We start from the raw sequence: 21,515 nt of genomic DNA, 5'->3' as shown, positions 1-21,515 counted from the left end.
CGCTTGGCCAATACAGATTCAGAGGGTCCTTGAGAGCGGTCTCAACCCATGGGGATGTGCCTCCCGCAGATCTCCAGCCCTGGAGTACTCAGATGAGGATGAATCCAAGGCTCCTGCCCCTCCCCCACTCTCTTTCCCATGCAGGACATGGATGCTCCTTGGCAGGCCATTCAGTGGAAAACTAGCATGATATAGGGGTAAATGGGCCTGAGGAGTTCATTCCCATTAATTTTGAGCAAAATCAAGGTGTTATGAGGCAGATGGAACATAAGAACAGTCTTACTGGGTCAGACCAATGGTCCATCATGCCCTGTAGTCCGTTCTCAAGGTGGCCAATCCAGGTCACTAGTACCTGGCCATAACCCAAAGAGTAGCAACATTCCATGCTACTGATCCAGTGCAAGCATGGCTTTCTAACTATGAACTTTCCTCCAAGAAATCATTCAAACCTTTCTTAAAACCAGCTATCTGTTCTTACCTCTGGCAATGTGTTCCAAATATTTCCTCCTATTAATTTTAAAAGTATTTCCCTGTAATTTCATTGAGCGTCCCCAGAAAAATCACATAAGAACTGCCGTACTGGGACAGACCAAAGGTCCATCAAGCCCAGTATCCTGTTTCCAACAGTGGCCAACCCAGGTCCCAAGCACCTAGCTAGATCCCAAGTAGCAAAACCAAAACACAGCCTGTGGAGACCTCTATAAAGGGGTTTTGGAGGTGGAGGATCTGGGCTCTGGGGGTCAGAAACCCTCAAATTCAATTTTTAAGAAACTCCTCTCCCCATGTGATGCTTGCCTGCTTCAGCATAGAATTTCAGCTGGCATCAAAGGGAGAAGAAATCTGCCTCACAGATTCACTGGACGAATGGAGATCAGTTCACTGGAAAACCTGAAGGACTTTAGTAAAGTGGTGAAAACCTTTCTCTTCCAATGACCCAACCACAGTCCTAGTACTCTAATACATAGACTACAGAATCATCTTCTTTCACATCCACTTAACTCCGACTGAACCTGCAGTCTATGAGTGTACATCACTCTATGCTCGTTCAAGTGTATGCCCTCTAATTGTAATCCCTGAGTTGCTCTGTCCCCCAGTATGATAGCCACATCTCCCCCTCTATGTTGATGCCACTTGTTTTGCTCGAGGCTATGTATGTTATCGTGGAACCCGTTCTGAGCTTTCTGAGAGGACAAGATATAAATCTAAATAAATAATTCTTCTGGCTGCCAGTTGGACTGAACATCAACCCTCAGAAAAACATGCCGTGAAAGGGGGAGAACCGTGCAGCCGGCCCACTGTTAGTCCCGGCCGGACCGGGAAGGAGCACACACAGCTTGTACTCAAGCTCCTGACTAAATCAGGGATGCGTGCAGCTATACAGGGGACAGTCCCTGAACAACAACAACAAAAAAATCCAGCAGGCTGGCTACCTAGGTTTCCCCGAGGGGCTGATCCTGCTAGCAGCGGACTTCTGCTGTGAGAGTCTGCATCTTCTCCTAGGCAGAGGTCCCACCAAGTGGGAACCTCTGGACACCAAGCCTCCAAAGAGCACTGAACAAAAATACTAAAATCGCAGAGCAGATCAAAAACATGTTTATTTTTTATTTTTTTCAATTTTTTAGCACATCCTCCTTAGAAGAGCCCAGAATGGGTTACAAGTTTAAATACATAATAGGAGTTAGCAGTTTACAATTTAACAGACATATAAGAATTATCATACATAATAAGAGTTGACAGTTTGACAATTAGTTGCAAGTTAATGTGTGTTGGAAATAATTATAAAACAGGATAGGTTCTGTAACTTTTCCCGTTATTAGCAATTTCTTATGAATACAGTATCATGGGTTTAGTAGTTTCTCATGTTGAAAGGACTTTGGTTCATGGGATAGGAAGTTGCAGAAAACAAACTGAGGGGTCAGGGTCAGCTCCCTGTGAAGGAGGTAGAGTTGGAAAACATGGTTTATAGTTTTCTTCAAGCAACTTGCTAGTTCAGATTCAAGACCCTAGCGTTGAGGACCATTACACACACACATTACACTAGAAGTGAATTTTTTTTCTATATATTACAATATTGGCTCCCTTTTATCAAGCCTCGGAAGAACATTTTAGTGCTGGCCGGTGAGGTAAATGCTCTGATGCTCATTCAATTAAGCATTAGAGCATTTATCTTGCAGCCAGAACTAAAATGCTCTACCATGGTTTAAGAGGGAGCCATTGTTTAAATTTGGGTTTAAAATAAGACTTTTTTGCACAACTGTAAGTGAGGGTGGGTATTGAAGTTTTTGGCCTGCAATATTTTTTGCCCCGTCTGACCTTTTGAAAATATTCTGGAGTAAGGGTGTACTGAGGTCTTTTCTCCATTTTTAATCACTCTTTTGCTTGCTGCAAGCATTGTAAATTACTGAATGATTAGTGGTGGCTAGATAAATTTTTCATTTAGTTCCATATGCTATCTGGTTGTGTGCTAATGCTAGCATTAGTGCATGACCATAAATGAAACAAATAGAAAAAAAAGCAACCTCTTTTTGATAGTCACACTAGACGTGGGCTTAGTGTGTGAAAAAGGCCCACACAAGAGCATGCTAAGCCCATTTCTTAGTGTAGCTTAGTAAAAGGCCCCTTAATAGTTATCAATAAATATGTTCTACTAAAAAAAAGATTTGTGAATAGCTTTCAAAAGATACAGAAGGAAGAAGTTGCATCCCACTTTGAAGAATGAGGCCAGTGTCAACAGACCCAGGAAGCAGAGGCAAGATTGTTGGGATTGTAGGAGGAAGGGCATGAGTGTCCTATGGCCTTTTTTTTGTTACTAGACTGGGAGGAAATAAAAATACTGGGATGGGAGGGAATGTGCTGTAATTGAACATAGACAGTGTTTTTTTAAGTTTAACTAAAAACAAGAAAATTAGTTGCAATAATTAGATACCAATAATTATTGTTGCTAATTAACATCAATTAAAATTTACATGTACATTTTAACATTTCAGGATTAAATAAAACCTGAATGGAAAGAAGACATCACAATGATTGATTTAGTTGCCATCAAATTTACTGCGTAAAATGTGTCGCTAAAACTGCTAGAAAAGAGACATAGCATGTAACTATTAATTCCTTAGATTCAAGATTTACCAGCTCCCATCAAATAGAACAGTTCTCATATCTTGCTTAACTGGTGCTCACCAACTATGACCAAGAAACAAGTACCATAAAATACTGGCATCGAGATCAGGCCCTTGGGATGAAATCCAAGAAAATCAGTCTTTTTTTTAAGTTCTGTATTTTTTCTCCTAAGTACATAGTCCCAAATTATAGGAAACAATGCAGAAGACCTTAAGTTATTTACTCTGTTTCAATTTCTTGGGCAAATAACTAACACACTTAAGCTGTGAGCCATACCTTTAGTGCCAAACTGGAAAGGGTGTTTGAAACATTGCACTTAAAGCTCAGCTGTTTATCTAGATTTCCATCTGAATCTCTTCTTCCTAAGTCAGCAAGTCCTGTCCGATCCGATGCTGCCACTTTCTGGAATACGGTGCAAGTCATTCCAGTGAACCCAATAGCCTTTATCATATAGGCTTCTAGTGCAATGTTCGGTGAATACTATTATAATAAATTATATAACAATTAGTTAACCTTGTATTATTCCTATTTCTATGAAAGTAGGCTGTCAATAGATAAATTGTTTAATGGGCTCCTGAACCCACCCCTAGGACCCCACACCCAGTGGTTTTTCAGGATATCCACAATCAATATGCTTGAGTTAAATGTGCAATATACTGATAATACAGTGCAAGAACGAGACAACAATAGAATGAGTAAAAGGGTAAAAAATAAAAGCTACAAAGAACAGCTACAAATGCCAAAAGAAGGCTAAGATGTTCAAAAATATCATCTTGGAAGCCAAGACTGGATATATTCCATATATGGTAATTAAAAAGGTAGAAGGAAAGCCAAACAGCCGCCAACAGTTATTAAGGTGGACTTGGGGGAAATTCCCTGCTTATTCCTGTGATAAGCAATATGGAATCTATTACTCTTTTGGGATATTGCCAGGTACTCGTGACCTGAATTAGCTGCTACCGGAAACAAGATAACGGGCTTGAAAGATCACCGGTTTGCTCCGGTATGGCAATGCTTATGTATTTATTTGTCTCATACATATTAATTATGAACCTTCTGAAAACCTGAGGTGACTGGTACTCCAGGACAAGTTTAAGCAGCCCTTCCTCAGGTAAAACCCCATGCTGAATTAAACAATTATATACACCACAATATCTTATAGAATACACACAATTAAGCATCTAAAAAAAAACTATCAATATATTCAGTGCATAAGCATGGCCTTAGACAACCAAATATATGTTTAACAGTTATAAAAGTTCCAATTCTCCATTAGCTACATACAACTTTTTTATAACTAGAATATTTCATACAAATAGATAAAAATAATAAGTAGGTGAAACAATTAGAAACAAAAAAGGTAGATGAGTTATGTGCTTGAAAAATGGCATGCTTACTGTTGAGTAAACTTGAGCTCCATTAGCAAGTCTGTATGCAGCAATTCGCTGTAAACATTGAACAATTCTAGTACAGGCTTTGGCTTCTTTCTGTGCCATCCACAGAACACGTTCATCTGCCAGCATAATGTTACTTGCAATATCCACCATCACATCACCAAGCTAGAAAGTTAAATAAAACAAAAATCAGACAAATTTTAGAATACAAATTGAACAACAGTTTTTTTTTCAGGCCTAACAGCTACAGTACCCTAAGCCTTCACTTGCAACTAGAGAATGACACGGGAACAAATTTGCCCCCGTCCTTGCAGGAACTCAATTTCCCCATCCCCACGAGTTTTGTCGCTGTCCCTGTCCCATTCCTGTAAGCTCAGCCTTAACTGCACAAGCCTTCAAAGTCCCTCCTTGAGGGCTGCAATCCAGTCGGGTTTTCAGGATTTCCCGATCTATGTGCATGCACTGCTTTCAATGCATATTCATTAGGGAAATCCTGAAAACCCGACTGGATTGCGGCCCTCAAGGAGGGACTTTGAAGACTCCCTGCTCAAACACTTATGAGTTTAAAGAATTTGAGGTTTGTGCAGATGAGGACAGAGCTTGTAGGAATGGGGCAGGGACAGAAAAAGAACTTGTGGGGATGGGATGGGAAAATGAGTTTCCGTGAGGATGGGGAAAAATTTGTCCCTGTGTCATTCTCTACTCACAATAGTCTAAGTCATTTTTTCCGCACCTGTAACTCTATCCCCCTATCCTTTCTTGGTCACTCATTGCAGCAACAGTTAACTATGGAAAAATAATTGCAACTCGAGAACAGAGGGGACCATAGTGGGGAGCAGCCTAGCTAAGATGACATCCTGAATGATCTCAGTGGAACACTGCCGGATCTTTTCCTAAACTGATGGTCAAAAGGAAATCTAAGACCCGGGTTTTTCCTTCTGAATCCGGGCAAATACCTCGTCAATTCGGTCCGATGGATGTTTTCGTTGAGAGGCAGCCTAGGGTGGAACCGGATGAGAAAAAGCCCTCGGCTCGAGTTGGTCGGAGGACTCTCAGGCATCATTCGAGGCAGTCAGCTTCTCCCTGGAGGAGCGAGGAGCGCCAGTGCAGCCACACCCACGGCCATTGGCATTCAGCACGGCGAGTGAGGGAAGTGGGACAGCGATGTCGGCAGACAGCAGAGAGGGAGGAGAACCTGCTGTACTACGATTATCAGCTGTTTTTCAAGAACCTTCCACCGTGTGAACTCCTGGAATCGGTGGAGGAATGACAGAACTTATCTTCAATAATTTCCTCAGCAGGTACTGTGAACTCTAAATTGACTATGATAAATTTTGCGATAGCTCCTTTAAAAGAAACCCCAAGTGGTGGACCTGAACTCTATTTGGGAAGCAATTTCTGGGTTACAATCCTCATTGGGAACTCAGATGAAGAATTTAACTACTTAATTGTTCTGGAATATTATCAGAATCATTGATTACTCAGCAGAGAGTTGAAAAAATTGAAATAAATTTAGCTGAACAAACAAAAAGTTGAATCTATGGGGATACAGAATCAATTATTGATGAAAGACCAGTGGAAATATTAATCTTTTTTTTTGCAAATCATTTTTATTAAAGTCACCCAGAAGAACACACAGGATACATCATAAACATATACATAACAGATGCAAAACAGGAACACAACAAAAGCAGCTATGAATTATTCAAAACAAGCACCAGCAGAACAGGAGACATGAGCATCCAGGCAACCATATAAAATAAAAAAAGAGAAAAGAAGAAGGGATGCCCAAAATCTCCCATCCAAACCAAACCACAAAACAAGAATACCAATCAAAGTGATGGTAGGGAGGCACTTCGTATAGCTCCCCCGGCAGATGAAAAGGAGGAAAACAGCGGTTGCCAACCCCCCCATACTGCTGCCTCAAAAGATGCCATCCACCAAGTATCCCGGTTCCCCTGGCGACCCCACCAAGTGTTTTATTCTTAATGTATCTCTACCCTAATGATCCCCAGTACACGGGAAAGCAACCACACCATACAACACAAGCAAATAAACTGTCATTCCATCAAGCACATCACTTGCTGGAATCTGTCTGGAGACTAGAGGTAGCCACAGGAACGCCGCCCACAAAGCCAGATTTGCCCGAACCTCTGGGCTGGTAGACATCTGAGTGAGCCAGCATTCCATGGGAATAGCCCCGTCCTTAGTCCAATACTGTAAAATGGTCCGTTTAACCACTAACAAGGTCAAATAAATAAAGCATCGCTGAGGTACAGTGAGGCCCTGTGCTTCCAGCAAGGTTTGATCGCCCAGGAGAAGCGTTTTATAATCCCACTCCAGGTCATGCTGCAAAAGCAAAGAAAGCTGCGCAAAGGAAGAGTTCCATAAGGAGAGCTCAGGACACTCCAGGAAGGAATGCAGAAATGTCTCCGGAGCCTGCTTGCACTTAGTACACAAAGCATTTTCCCGTAAACCCATGAGAATATAAAGTCGCGGGAAACCTCCATGTCCTATCTCCCCTCTGATCCGTGATCCCCCAAGGTGAGAACGAAAGTGGGGTGTCTATAATGGTGGCCCGTTCCACCCATGAAAATAGAGTATGAGTCACCAGAACATAATCCAGATGAGAATATATATTGTGAGGGTTCAAGTAGAACGTGTACTCCCGGTCAAAGGGATGGCGGGCTCTCTATGCATCAACCACTGCGAGATGGTCGCAGAGGAAGTTCACCCCCTGTTGATGTGAATCCCTTGGGTGCGGCTTGGCAGGAGAGTAATCCAAAGTGGGGTCAGTGGTAAGGTTGAAGTCCTCTCCAACAATCAATTGATATGTAGGATATTGAGCTATTGCACCCAAAAGCCCAGAATAGAATTTATGGTTATGGACGTTCGGGGAGTAAAGATTACAAAATAGAAGATGAAAGCCCCAGAGTTCTCCCAACACTAGAATATACCTACCCTCCTTATCCTGAATGGTCTTATGGACGTGTAAGGGTAGGTGTTTATGCGTTAGAATCACCACCCCCCTCTGCCTATTATTATAAGCAGAGTAGCTCACATCTCCCACCCAATCCCTGCGCAGTTTCTCATGTTCGGCAGCAGACAAATTAATTTCTTGTAGAAACGCTACATCGATATGGTGTTGCCGCAACCATGTGAGAATTTTTTTACGCTTTATTGGAGAGTGGATACCATCAACATTACAAGTTGCTACTGTCAAATTAACCATAGCTGTTGAGCAAAAAGAGCCACCACTGTACCGATTGGGTGATGAAAACACAACAACCTAGAAGACAGACCCCCCAGCTAGGTCTATCTCCAGGGAAAAAATATTGAATCAACCACAAGGTCCCTGCAGCTCATCTAGCCCCCCTTCTGCTACAGAGCCTACCCGTCCCACCCCCCCATGCACCAGTCAACCACATCCATACAACCCACACATACACTCCCCCACCCCTATGAAAGTCCACCCCAAGACTTCCACGTCCCCCAGTCCAACTGAAGGTACGTTAGCTAGATTGTGAGCCCACCGGGACAGAGAGGGAAAATGCTTGAGTACCTGATTGTAAAACCGCTTAGATAACCTTGATAGGCGGTATATAAAATCCTAAACTTGAAACCTGCATGCACTCACCCACCCAACACCTCCCCCCTGCCTGGAATAAGGAGAAACCCAAGAACAGAAACATCCCACACAAGCCCTGAAAACCCCTTTATCCCACCCTGAAATTTCCCACAGCCATTGAACTATTACAGAATGGTCCCCAAGCCCCCTAACACCAAGAGGAAAAGTACGCCAATCCCCAACTAAAAAGAAAAAAAGAAAGACCAAAGAATCAGCAGGAATATCCCCAAAGTCCAAAAAAAGCCAGCATAGCTTAAGAAAATACAGCCCCCTCCTTGCACAAGATCAAAATACAGTAAAATACAAAGAACAGTAACAAAAAATATGACAGAGAAGCAAATGGTCTGGAGCAGGGGATTAGCAGGACCAGTAGACCAAGTGGGCCCTAGAGTCACTCAAAAGCACTGTAGGGGAGCTGGCCCCCCGGCTCAATTCTTAGACCACAAATACCAGCCCACCCAGTCGCTTAGTGATCCAGTAAGAACAAAAATGTGGGGATGTCAAGGAGAGAAGAGGAAGTAGAAAAATAGCAAAAAAAAAAAAAAAAAAAAAATGCTGGCTTGCAAGAGCAAGAAAAGGAGAAAAACGAGCAAGAGGAAAGAAAAGCCACTGGGAAAGACAAAACAAAATAGGCTAGGAGAATGGGCCCCATCGCCCAGAGCTAGCACTAAACAGCATAGAGCAATAGCCAAAGTCCCAACCCGCAGTCAGTTCCATCATGCAGCATCAGGTAATCCCGGGACCACACAAGTGAGACAGTCAGCCTGGTAGGCCCTCCAGAAATTTACTGATCTCAGCCGGTGTAGTAAGGTATAATGCCCGGTTCTCATGCTGTACACGCAATTTAGCTGGGTACTGGAGAGCAAAACGCAGCTGCTTTTGATGGAACTGCGTACAGTATTGAGCCATCGCTCTGCGTTGTTCCGAGACCCAGAGGGAGTAAACTTGGAACAGAAGAAGCCGTTGGTCTTCATAGGAAAGTCCGCCTTTGGATTTGTAGTTGATCATAAGCTGAGTTTTTTCAGCGAAGTTCAGAATATGAGCAATCACGGGGTGCGGCTTACAATCTCCATTTCGGCGCACCCCGATTCGGTACACCCGCTCAACAAGTAAAGGAGCTCCACCCATGTCCATTCCCAACTCCTTAGGCAACCAGGTGGAAACCAGTGTAAGCAGATCTGCCGCCGCAAGCGATTCAGGCAAACCTATGAGCCGTATGTTGTTACGGTGGCTCCGGTTTTCGAGGTCCTCATCTCTGTCCTCCAGCTTGCAATACTTTTCCTCCAGAGTCTGGGCCCCCGCCTCCAGAGCTACAGTGCGGTCCTCCTCGCCGACACCCGGTCCTCCACGTGCTGTAGGCGGGTGTTCTGCCACTCCACAGTATGCTTAAGGCCATCGACCGTAGATTGAAGTCGGGTGAGTTTATTGTCCAGAAAGGTTGTGAGATGTTTCTTGAGCTCTTCTATCGCGTCAGCTTGTAATACGACAGTTGGGCTGGTTTGCATGTGCTCCGAAGGAGTATGCGCCGCCATCTTAGAAGGGGTAACTGGGCCTCGTGAAAGTTTAGCAGGCTTCGAAGCCCTAATCGGCATACCTCTAGACCCCACCAAAAATGATATCGGCTGGTAGTCTATGAAAAACTCCAGCTGGTGGGATAGGAGGCAAGCACTCAAAGCACCGATTCAAAAGAAAAGATCAGAAAAATGGCTACAGGCTCAGGAGAGGTGTAGAGGCACGTCTGTTCAGGCTGAGTGCATCACGTGACCCCCAAAAATATTAATCTAGAAATGTTGGAGAATGCATCAAGAAGAAATAATTTGAGACTAATCAATTTTCCAAAATTAATAACTACATCCGCTCTTGATATGTTTAAGAGATATCTTACAGAGAACTTGAAGATTCCTCAAAATGCGTATCCCCCAGTTTCAAAAATTTACTATCTCTCGGAAGGGAAGAAGAAAACACCTGAAGAAACAAGCTCCAGAAATGGGCATGTTGAATTTAACAAATATTTTGGAGAGCTTGGATTCTGAGCAGATGATAATTGCTACACTTTTTGTCCAGTTAGCACTGGACTCGGACAGAGACTGGCTCTTGAAAATCTTCTTTAAGTATAAAGGTAAATTATTCCTAGATCAGAAAGTTAGAATGTATCCGGATGTTTCTAGAGTTACCCAAAAAAAGAGGAAACAATTTCCCCTTTAAAGCCTCCGGTCTTAAAACTTGGGGGTACCTTTATACTTAGGTTACCATGTAAATGTTATGTTAAGTTCCAAGGAGTTAAATATATTTTCTTTGAGTCGTCACAGCTTTCAAGTTTTATAATGGGTAAAGATGTGATTTCTGCAAGTACCCCCACTAAATCTCAGGAGGAAGGCTCAAAATTTTGAACTAGGTTAGCTATTAGGAACGCTATTCAGTTTTCTTTTGAAGATTTATAATGATTATGATTTATCTGACTTTTTAAAGCTATCCCCCCATATATTGTGGAATAACAATTGAGCAATGTAAAATATTTTGTTATTTGGAACTTCTTTTTTTGTAAAGATTTAAGACACTGCTTTTTTGGAATGATGTTGGTGAACATATAAATAACTGAAATGAATAAAGATAAAGTTAAAAAAATAATAATTGCAACTCTACAGCAGAGTAAAACATATCTATTTTTTATTGAGTACATTCAAGCACTAGCAACAAATCTGAAAGACCTACTAATACTGCCAACACTGCTTAAGAGATGAAGTATGCAGCTGAACAAGCATCATCTCTTTCAATTTCTTTGGTAAAGACTATGGAATAAATCACATTAAGAAAATAATGTGTTATTTTATTCCATGAGTTATGAATGCCTGTTTCATCCATATGACAGAGACAACAGGCATTTATTTTGGCTGAAATAAAAACACATGCAAATCCTTGAAATGACACTTTTACTGCAAAGGTGGTGAATTTCACGCAGAGGTGAACAAGCACCAGAGGAGATGGGGGAAAAAAAGGCAAGCACTTATCTTGACTTAGAATGGATAATATATATTTAAGTAAGCACATCATCTAAAAATCTAAAACCTGCACATTACATGTGAAAGTATGAAATAACATTTACAAACAGGGGGAAGAATAATGCTGATTTCTCTATTCATTAAATAACTGCTGTATGCTTTAAATGTACTATCTCAGAATTTCAAATGGTGGACATAAAAATTGCTTAATAGAATTTTTCTTTACGAGCCTTTATCAAATAAATGCACATTATTTGGAAATATATTAAAGCTTGAGCAAACACTTATGAATAAACAGCAAGGCACAACTGTACATTGCATTAAATAGATATTTAAGTCAGGTCAACAATATTTTCAAATTAGTTTTCTAGTATAAATTAAACAGGTCTAGACAATAAGGCTCTTTTTTTATATTACCTTGCTATATATAAATTGCTAATTTTACAGCATGAAAGCAAAAAAATTCTTAGTAAAGACCATCTGGCCTTATCAGTCTGTCCAGTAAATTTCAATTTAGCATAAGTTAAATTCCACACATCTTTCTGAAAGATACATTAAAGATTTGTGCCGCACACTGGTCAAAAAAAAATAAAAAATTAATCAACAATTAAAATTCAACTAAATTCAATTAAAATTCAACTAAAATGGCATGTCGATGGCATTAATCTGCCGATTAAAGAGGATTAATGCAATTAAGTTAGACACCGGTAGGGCATCTACCAGCACCATTTACAGAATCCAGGCCTAAGGGCTCATGCGCTAATCAGTTAATACTGATGTGCTAATTAGTGTAGAAACACCCACTCTTCACTCCCAGACATGCCCCCTCCACAAAAAAATTTAGCACGTATTCTAAGCGTGCAACTTCTTGATTTTCATATAGGCTCTCTATCGACTGAGTCATGTGTTTGGGTATTCCCATTTCCACTAGAATTCTCCATAGTTTATTGCGATCCACACAGTCAAAAGCTTTGCTGTAGTCGATGAAGTAAATGTATAGGGGTTTTTGGTATTCTTTGCTCTTTTCCAATATCCATCTAACACTGGCAATAATGTCTCATGTTCTTCGACCTTTTCTGAAACCAGCCTGAACTTCGAGCAGTTTTTCCTCAATGTATGATTGGAGCCTTTGTTGCATTATTTTAAGCAATATTTTGCTAACATGTGGAATTAATGCAATTGTTCTGTAGTTGTTACAGTCCTTGGTATCATCTTTCTTCGGTATAGATATTAACAGTGATCTTCTCCAATCGGTTGGTCATGTTTTTTCTTTCCAAATCTGTTGGCACAGTCGAGTGAGGGCCATGAAAGCACCTTCTGAGCCTTTTATTAATTCAATTGGAATACCGTCGCTACCAGGTGACTTGTTTTTCGATTAAGCTTTAATCGCTGCTATGACTTTTTCTTTTAAAATATCTGATTCTTCTTCGGCTTCAGTTTCCAGTTCAATTTTTTCTCCAATGTAATCCTCATTGCTTTGTTTGTATAAATTTTCCGTATATTCTTTTATCTTTTTTTAATGCTTTCTGGATCGCTCAATATCATGCCATTGGCGACTTTAAGCATCCCCAGTCAAGGTTGGAATTTCTGCAGCAATCTCTTAATCTCCTGAAAAGTTAATCTGATTTTTCCATTTACATGTTCTCATTCAATTTTCTGATAGCACTGACTGGTTTCCAATAAAACGTGGCGTTAGGCAAGGATGCATCTTGTCACCTTACCTGTTCAACCTGTACGGTGAAACCATCTTCAGAAAAGCAAATTTGGAAGAAGAGTGTCAGTTTCAAAGTTGGTGGCCAAAATATAAACAACCTGCACTATGCAGATGATATAATGCTCATCACCAGCAGCAAAGAAGACATGCTATATCTACTGAGAAAACTCAAAGCCGAAAGTCATAATATGGGTTAGAACTGAACATAAAAGAAGATGAAGATCATGAACACAGAAAATGATGAAGATTTTAAGCTTGGAGGTGATAGAATAGAAGTTGTAAATTATTTCAATCTCCTGGGCTTTTTTTTGTAAATAAAGAAGCAACTAGCAGAGAGGAAATACTCTGCAGAATAGCACTTGGTCGCTCTTCAATGAAGGCTCTTGACAAAGAATTCAAAGGCAAGGAGGTAACATTTCAAATGAAGATCAGACTTGTCCACACACTCATTTTTTCAGTGGTCAGTTAAGGATGCAAAAGCTGGAAACAAGGCAGAAAGAAGATTGACTCATTTGAGCTTTGGTGCTGGAGAAGGGTTTTAAGCGTGCTGTGGACCGCCAGAAGAACAAATCGATTATGGAAGAGATCAAATTGGCTATGTCACTCGAAGCCCAAATGATGAAGTTATGACTGTCTTATTTTGGTCACATCATCAGAAGAGAGAGATCACTGGAGGAGGACATCATGTTTGGGACGATTGAAGGAACCAGGCGAAGAGGGCAATCTGCAATCAGATGGATGGACACATTGAAAACAACCATGGGGATGATGCTGGAGGACCTTTCCGGACTAGCACAAAACCAATTTCTTTTTAGATCCCAAATTCATCAAGTCTCTAGGACTCGAGCACCTAATAACAAGGCATGTGCAGATTGCAAAATTACCACAGGACATTTCAGTGCATCCTGTGGTAAGTACAGTAAGCATGCACTAACACTTACCACAGCTTGGTAAAGAGCCCTTTTGGATGGCTCTGTAGTTCCAAAGAATGCTAGGACAGAATTATAAAACTGTAGCATATCAAAAGATGGACTGTATAACTCAACTGGGCAAATATGTCTCTCTAAATGGGACAAAATCCATAGGGTTCAGGTCCCTAAATCAATAACCTGACATTGTACTAATAAGGCAATATTATATTAAAACAGCCCAAGAAGTCCAAACAGATTATTTGCTATTTTGGATGGGAACGGTGATGGACCTCTCTGTGAGAGTAGAAGAGTACAGCACTCTCAGATGCTCTTAGTTTACTTTGTATATGTTTTGGTTGACACTGTCCTTTGTTTTATTGAGACTGTTTCTTGCCCAATGACATGTGATATCATTTTTGCATTTTGCAATAGTACCAGAGTACCCAAATATTGTAATGGAATAAACCACATCTTTAGACTAATAAATAGCATTTCATGTTCATGCAAGCATTAATGCCCACATTACTCTACTCTCTTCCAAGTATTCTGCATCACCTTCAGTTAGTAAACCTCACATTATCTTGATCATTAAACATAGAGCACAACAGCTTTATTATACAAAAAAACTGTTTAATAATATAACAGAGCATTCACTTACCAAAATACGATTTCCACCACATACTTTTGCTCCTTAATTTAAATTGCTTTTCATTTCACTGGCTGTTTACACAATGATAATATACACCTACCAAAAGCATGTTCCAGATGCATATTTATTGATAACAAAATAAGTTACCTCTTTGTATTTTTCAGCAAATCTTCCAAATTTTTCTATCATTTCAGCTACAAATATAATATCCATCTTGTCAGAAAAATTTGCAGCTTCTACAGTATAAGCCAACAATTGTCTGGCAGTTGCCACAGCATTCGTAAGGTTGAGAGGCATCTGTGAAGAAATCATAATATGATAGTGGAAAATGCAGGCATAAGGAACCAAGAGGATAAAGCTTTGGAAGTAGGAAAGTAAAAAAATATATATTATGTTTCCTTGATACGAATGTGCAAAATGCCATTGCACTGTAATTCTGTATTTATACACCACATAAACCTGTTGTCTTAAACCCGTGGAGGGGCATAATAAAAAAAAACGTCTTAAGTCCCCTTTTGGCCTAAGTTCTTAAACGTTCAAAGCAGAAGCAGGGAAAGTGTCCATAACCAAAACAAACGTCCTTGTTTTGATTATGGCCTGCCTCTACTAAACGCCCAGATCACAACTACGTCTACAAGTACACCCCCACGACGTCTACACTTTTTGCCCATAATGAACCAAAAAAACGCCTAAGCCCCAAACGTCCAACAGAAGAGCTTTTAGGCGAAGGAGGAGCCAGTCCTTCGCCTAAAAGCTGGATTCTGTAACCGGTGTCTGTCAAAAACAACACCAGTTACAGAATCCCCCCCCACAACGATCCAGGCAGGAGGGTGCGCAAAGCCTCCTGCCATGTCGAACCGTGACCCCTCCCCCCCTGACAACATCGGGGCAAGAGGGAGCTCAAGCCCTCTTGCCCTGTCCAACTGCGACCCCCCCCCGACGATATCAGGGCAAGAGAGAGCTCAAGCCCTCTTGCTGGGTTGGACCCATGTGCCTAAGGCTCCGCCCACAGGAGAGGCTTAAGGCTCCCGGGCCTATTCTGATTGGCCCAGGCACCTCAGGCCCCACCTGTGGGCGGGGTTTCTGTCGCCTGGGCCAATCCGGCCCCATTCTGGACCAGGCTGGCTTGTCGGACGGGCGGGCTTGGCACCCGTCCATCTGGCCAACTTACAGGTACGGGGAAGGGGTGGGGGCGTCGTGGGGTCGGTCGGGGGGGGGGGGGTCGCGGGTCGGCTGGGGGGGGGACGATCGGGGGTTCTGGGGGGTGCAGTCGTTGGGGGAGGGGAGTTGTGTTGAGGGCAGGAGGGCCTGGGATCCCTCCTGCCTGTATTGTAGTGGGGGGTAGGGGGCCGCCGGGGCCAGGAGGGCTTGGGCTCTCTCCTGGCCCGTTCCTTTCGGAGGGGGGTCGCCGGGACCAGGAGAGCTTGGGCTCTCTCCTGGCTCATTCCTTTTTCCTTTCGGAAGGGGGGGGTCGCCGGGGCCAGGAGGGCTTGGGCTCTCTCCTGGCTCATTCCTTTTTCCTTTCGGAAGGGGGGGGGGGGTCGCCGGGGCCAGGAGGGCTTGGGCTCCCTCCTGGCCAGCTCGTACTTGGCGCGGGGGGGGGGGGTGTAAAATTGCCGGGGCAAGAGGGCTTGAGCTCCCTCTTGCCCCGATGTTGTCGGGGTGGGGGGGGGGGTCGCGTTTCGACGGGGCAAGAGGGCTTGGGCTCCCTCTTGCCCCGATGTTGTATGTGTGTGTGTGTGGGGGGGTGATGCATCGCGGCAGGAGAGATGCCTCATCTCCCCTACTGCGATGCCATCACTCCTCTACCCGAGCTGCCACGACCCGCGGCAGGAGAGATGCCTCATCTCCCCTACCGCGATGCCATCACTCCTTTACCCGAGCTGCCACGACCCGCAGCAGGAGAGATAGGGCATCTCTCCTGCCGTGGGTCGTGGCAGTTCGGGTAGAAGAGTGATGGCATCGTGGTAGGGGAGATGAGGCATCTCTCCTGCCGCAATGGCTGAGGTGGGTAGGTTGCCGGACCGCTGAACTGATGGCGCCAGCGGCCATCAGCTCAGTGGCCCCCTTTTTCGGCACTTAGACCTGGTTTGACTTCGTCTAAGTCAAAAAGGTCTGTGCCGACTAGGCAACCTGTAAATGTTTTAGTTATACCTGTTGTACGTCCACCTCACGCCCACTGCCCTCCTCTAAACACACTTCTTTTTTCTTTGTGCGTCTAGAGGCAGTTGAAAGGCCTAAGCTGTTTTTAGATACGTCTAAAAACCAGCTTTGGTTATAGGTACTTGGACGATCAGGCTTTTTGATCGTCCAAGAAGCCATTTAGGACACTTTTTAGACTTTTTTTTTATTATTATGAACCCCATGATGCATAATAAATAACTGTTATAAGCTCAAACATAATATAGTACCAATTTGTTTTGAATTATGAAAGAAAAGAAGAAATTCCACCTTGATTCCTTACCTGCCTTCAACAAATAACACTTTCTATATCAAGGATTACCAACTCTGGTCCTCGAGGACTGAAACACCAGTTAAGTTTTAAGGGTACCTACAATGAATATGAATGAGATACATTTTGCATGTGATACTTTCATTGTATGCATGTTCATTCAAGTGGTATCTTGAAAACCCCACTGGTTTGTAGTCCTTGAGGACCAGAGTTTTAGATCCTTGTTCTAGACTAGGCTTGACCAACCTATGGCCCTGGGGTCAGAACCCAGCCCTCCATGTGCTTTTTTTCTGGCCCTCAGAGTTGGAAATTCATGCGGTGCTTACAGCAAGATTCCTGCTTCCCTGCCCCTACTCAGATCTCCGCATGTTTGAGCTGAGCAGTGTCAGAAATATCTCTTGTGGTTTCAAATCTCGTGTAATCATGAGGCCAACCTCAACTTCCAGCACCATGCAGCTCTGACTTGCAGGGAGCTGAGTCACAGTGGGGAAGCAGGAAGCCGTTTGTTCAGCAACTGAAGTTAGGTGCGGGGGAAAGAGACAGAGACCTAGATGCACTAAAGAGGATCGGTAAGACCGTGTGGATCTGCACCAAACCGATTTTTGCCCAATTCAAAAAGAACTATTGATGCACTAAAAAGTTTGCATGCAAATGATTCATGCGGAAGTTTGTCGTAATTCCCATCTCTCCCATCCGACTGATGGCTGTGAAAGCAACTCTCACACATGCGCAGAGCCGGCAGGGGAGGCCCTGAGAGCAGCCTCCTGCCACTCAGCTGTTCGGGGCAGGAAACCTTTTTTTTAATAGGCACAGATGCTGTGTGTTACACACACTATCTGCCCCTTTGAAAAAAGAAAAATAAAAAAAAATTCCCCCCTCTTTGATAACGGCCCACCTCGATGAACGGAGCACTGGGAATCCCCCACCCCTTTCTAGTGAAAATCGGCAGGAGGGATGCCCATTCCCTAATGCCATTCGCCCCCTGTGTGAGAAGCAAATGGCAGGAAGGATGCCCACTCCATCCTGCCATGCCGATCCTCCCCGCTGCAGTGAAATGGCAGGAGGGATCTCACTCCCTTCTGCCATTGAAGGCTCACCCCCGTGTCAAGAGCTCCCCCCACAAACATCCCCTACCATACCCCTTCCCCCCCAAAAAAAGGCAGGAGGGATGCCCACTCCCCTTTTGCCACTGAGGGCCCCCTGAACCTCCCACCCCAACCCCAAGGAAGTTGGAGCAGGAAGGATGCTTAGTCCGTCCCGCTCAGAGGCCCGCCAGTCCAAAATGGCAGGCCTTCCCATCCCTGGTACATCATGTGTTGAATGGGGAGTGGCCTAGGCCCTGATTTAGCTCAGACACCTAAGACCCCTCCCAAGAAATGTTACTTCATGGTATGGCCCATTTTATGCCAATGCACTACTAATGGGGTAGATGTCACTTTCCTACTGATGCAACTGTGATGTTAGATAACTTTGGTCCAAATCATGCATTTGGTTTTGCCAATGTATAGTTTTTGACAAGGGCACTGAATTAAATATACTATATATGATGAATTGCAATTGGAGTTATGTTTGATGGAATAAAGGACGTTAAATATTATCCGTAACTAGAGCATGTTGACAAACACCACACTTTCTGCACTTTTGATGACCGTTATATATCATAGACTCTGAAGGTTGCACGGGAGGCAAAAGGGAACAATTTTTCTTTTAAGGTCTTATTCCTGGAATAAGCAACCACCAAACATTTGACCTTAAAAAAAATGAGTGTTTTTCAAGAAAAGTCAATTCTTTCATATAATTTTTTGGACATCATTGGTCAAGTAGGAATATCTTAAAGTGTACACTAAATAAGGTACTTGCCTTTCTGTCCTGATGATAAGTAGTCTCTCTCTGTCCAATAAATTTGCCTTTGAAAAACCAGCTTAAATTCAACTTTGAGGATAACCGCGGTTTGTGAATCTCTTCAATAATTGCTTTGACTGTTCATTAAAATCAGAATCGTGAGTACAAATTCTCTTCAGGCAGAGAAATGGCTAAAGAGTAAGTTTCTTTTAAAGATTTTTGATAACTACTGTAGGCTAAATATGAATTTGTTGGTTTTCTGTAAACTTTGGTGCTGAAAGAGTTAAATTCTTTTGTGATATGACAAGAAAATTGATTTCCAATGGATCATAAGAGACAAATTTTGATCCTTTGTGTTAAACCAAGCGAAGAAATGTTCCAACTCCATAATCTCTCCTTGCCACAGCAAAAAGATGTCATCGATGTACCTTTTGTAAAATTTAAAATTGTTGCTGAATGGATGATCAGTGAGAAGAGATTCTTCAAATTGGGCAACATATAAGTTTGCAATATCAGGCCCGATATGCTGAGAACATCATCATATTAGTAAAGAAAATGTGATGTGGCATTACTATGAAGAGTGATTACCTATACATTCCAGTTTTGTTTTTACTATTCCTTTTAGTAGTAATTAATGAATTATACACCTTGCTTTTGAAGCCTAATTCCACAAAAGAAAGGAAAACATAAAATTACCTGATTAAACATATCAAGGACTCGTGTCACATCATTTGCATACTGGCACCGAGAATAGTCATCTTCTGCCCATAAGCCTCCTCGGTCACACATGCGCCTGGCTCTCCTCTCATCATGTGGGTTGCCAGAATATATTCCACTACCAGCAGAGTACCGAGTACATAGTAGGTAGGCAGTGATGCCAGCCAACGTTCTAGGCCACCTGAAGGGATGATTGGAGAAGACTGTTATACTTGCTATACAATCTCTGAGACTCAAGTTGATTTGAGCAAAAATCTTTCTTCGTGAACAAAGGACTGAGTCAACTTGAGCAAAAATTTTCTATTATCTTACCTTGTGAGCATTTCTTCAGATACATCCCAGACACACACAGAACACAACATTCATTGTGCTCCTCTGTCCTCCCCACTTCATTAAAGCATCTGGCTCCTTCCCCATTGCTGTTTCCCAAATCATCATCAGCGGCAAAATAGAACACAAACATTGTGGTGCTGTACTGCACTTATCTGTGATATGCGGTCCATTGATTTGCATTTTATTTTGCCGCTGCTGCCGATTTGGGGAAGTCAGCAGCAGTGGTAGCGGCAGATGGAGTAAGTGGGACATGGAAGCTGCAGCTTGTCGTACTGCCTGCATAACCTCTTATCAATCGCTGCGTGGTCACATAGCTGTACAGCTTACAGGGAACATTGCTGCTATGCCTACTTCCAGACTAAGCAGTTGTTTAAAGCTGCAGTAAAAAGTGATCTTAGAGTGCTCTTATATGAGTCATTCTTGCAAGCTAAGGCCACCTTTTCCATTGCGGTAAAAACTCAAATTTTTTTCCCTATGACCATTTTTAAAAAACTACTACCTCACAGGGCTGTGGAGTCGGTAGATAAATGTTCCGACTCTGACTCCTCAGTTTTTTGTACTTCAGACTCCGACTCCGACTCCAGGTACCTGAAATTTCCTCTGACTCCTCGACTCCGACTCCACAGCACTGGTTAATTTTCAGATCGTTAAAATGGAATGTCAAGTTGAGAGAAATGAGCATTTTTGACACCACCTTCTTTTTGCTTTTAATCAAGGTTCTAAGGCCGCAGAAGCTGCTCGCAACATTTGTACTGTGTATATAGTGGGTGCTATAGCTGAAAGAATCGCTCGTGATTGGTATGCCAAGTTCAAAAATGGAGTCGGTAGATAAATGTTCCGACTCCTCAGTTTTTTGTACTTCTGACTCCGACTCCAGGTACCCGAAATTTCCTCCGACTCCACAGCCCTGCTACCTCAAGAGCACTTACCGCCACCTATTTTGTAGGCAGTAAGGTCTCCTAAATTATTCGTGCGCTAACTGATTAGCACAGAAATATCCACTCACTCCCTCTGACCCAAAGCTATTTAGCTTGTGCACACTTAAGCATTTCCCTTGATAGTCCATTTTTGCTATGTTAGGTGTCCTAATGCAGCTTAGTAAAAGGTTTCAAAGAGAAATTAGCTTTAGCCAAACATTGAAGAATTAAGCAGTCTCCTCAACTCCCCAAAACTATGCAAACACATTTTCATATGCATAGTTTTACATTTTTCTCCCTCTACCCCCTCCCCAAAAAACACAACACTAAAATTCTAGAAATTCAAATAACTTAAAAAGATTACATGTTCGCTCTTGGCAAGTCTGAGGTGAAAGAAACTGAAGATTTGCCTTTATGTTCAAAAATAATAGTTTTTCCATAAACTTTCCATTCTGCTATGCCAGCCACCATTTCTCAAGTGGTAAAGGCAGCAGTACAGAAGTTTTTGTGTCACTGAGAAATTTTAGCTGATGGTTAACCAAAGGGACTAGGGAACACAGAGGGAGAAAAAATGATATTTGCAAAAAGGAGGGTGAGGGGGAAACAGAAATATTATGAACATTTTTTTGCTTAGGGAAGGCAAAAATAAATAATGCAATCAGAAAATGTCATTAATAAATGTAAAATGACTAAAAATTTTAAAGAGGAAACAGTACTTGAGGTACTTAAACAAATGAGAATTGATAAGGTCATGGTAAATACCTCCAGGTATGCAAAAGAAAACAAAATCTTTTAATAACATTTCCAGTGCAATGGGAGCAGAGACCCTGAACGGATGG

The 21,515-nt window shown here is 42.5% G+C and overlaps 1 protein-coding gene across 1 annotated transcript in view; it reads right to left on the bottom strand.

Annotated features, from left to right (window-relative positions):
* ADGRA3 (adhesion G protein-coupled receptor A3) overlaps positions 1-21,515 on the bottom strand; it is a 194,023-nt gene that overhangs the window by 57,073 nt on the left and 115,435 nt on the right. The window contains exons 9-12 of the mRNA XM_033948486.1: positions 19,406-19,607; positions 14,563-14,712; positions 4,518-4,679; positions 3,397-3,600 (exon numbers count right to left, since the gene is read on the bottom strand). Of these exons, the coding sequence (XP_033804377.1) occupies positions 3,397-3,600; positions 4,518-4,679; positions 14,563-14,712; positions 19,406-19,607 (718 nt within the window). The remainder of the gene's footprint in view (positions 1-3,396; positions 3,601-4,517; positions 4,680-14,562; positions 14,713-19,405; positions 19,608-21,515) is intronic.

Source organism: Geotrypetes seraphini, chromosome 1, assembly GCF_902459505.1.
Source record: "Geotrypetes seraphini chromosome 1, aGeoSer1.1, whole genome shotgun sequence".
Classification (NCBI taxonomy): domain Eukaryota; kingdom Metazoa; phylum Chordata; class Amphibia; order Gymnophiona; family Dermophiidae; genus Geotrypetes; species Geotrypetes seraphini.
Note: the sequence above shows the minus strand (reverse complement) of the source record. Positions and strands in the feature narration are given on the sequence as shown.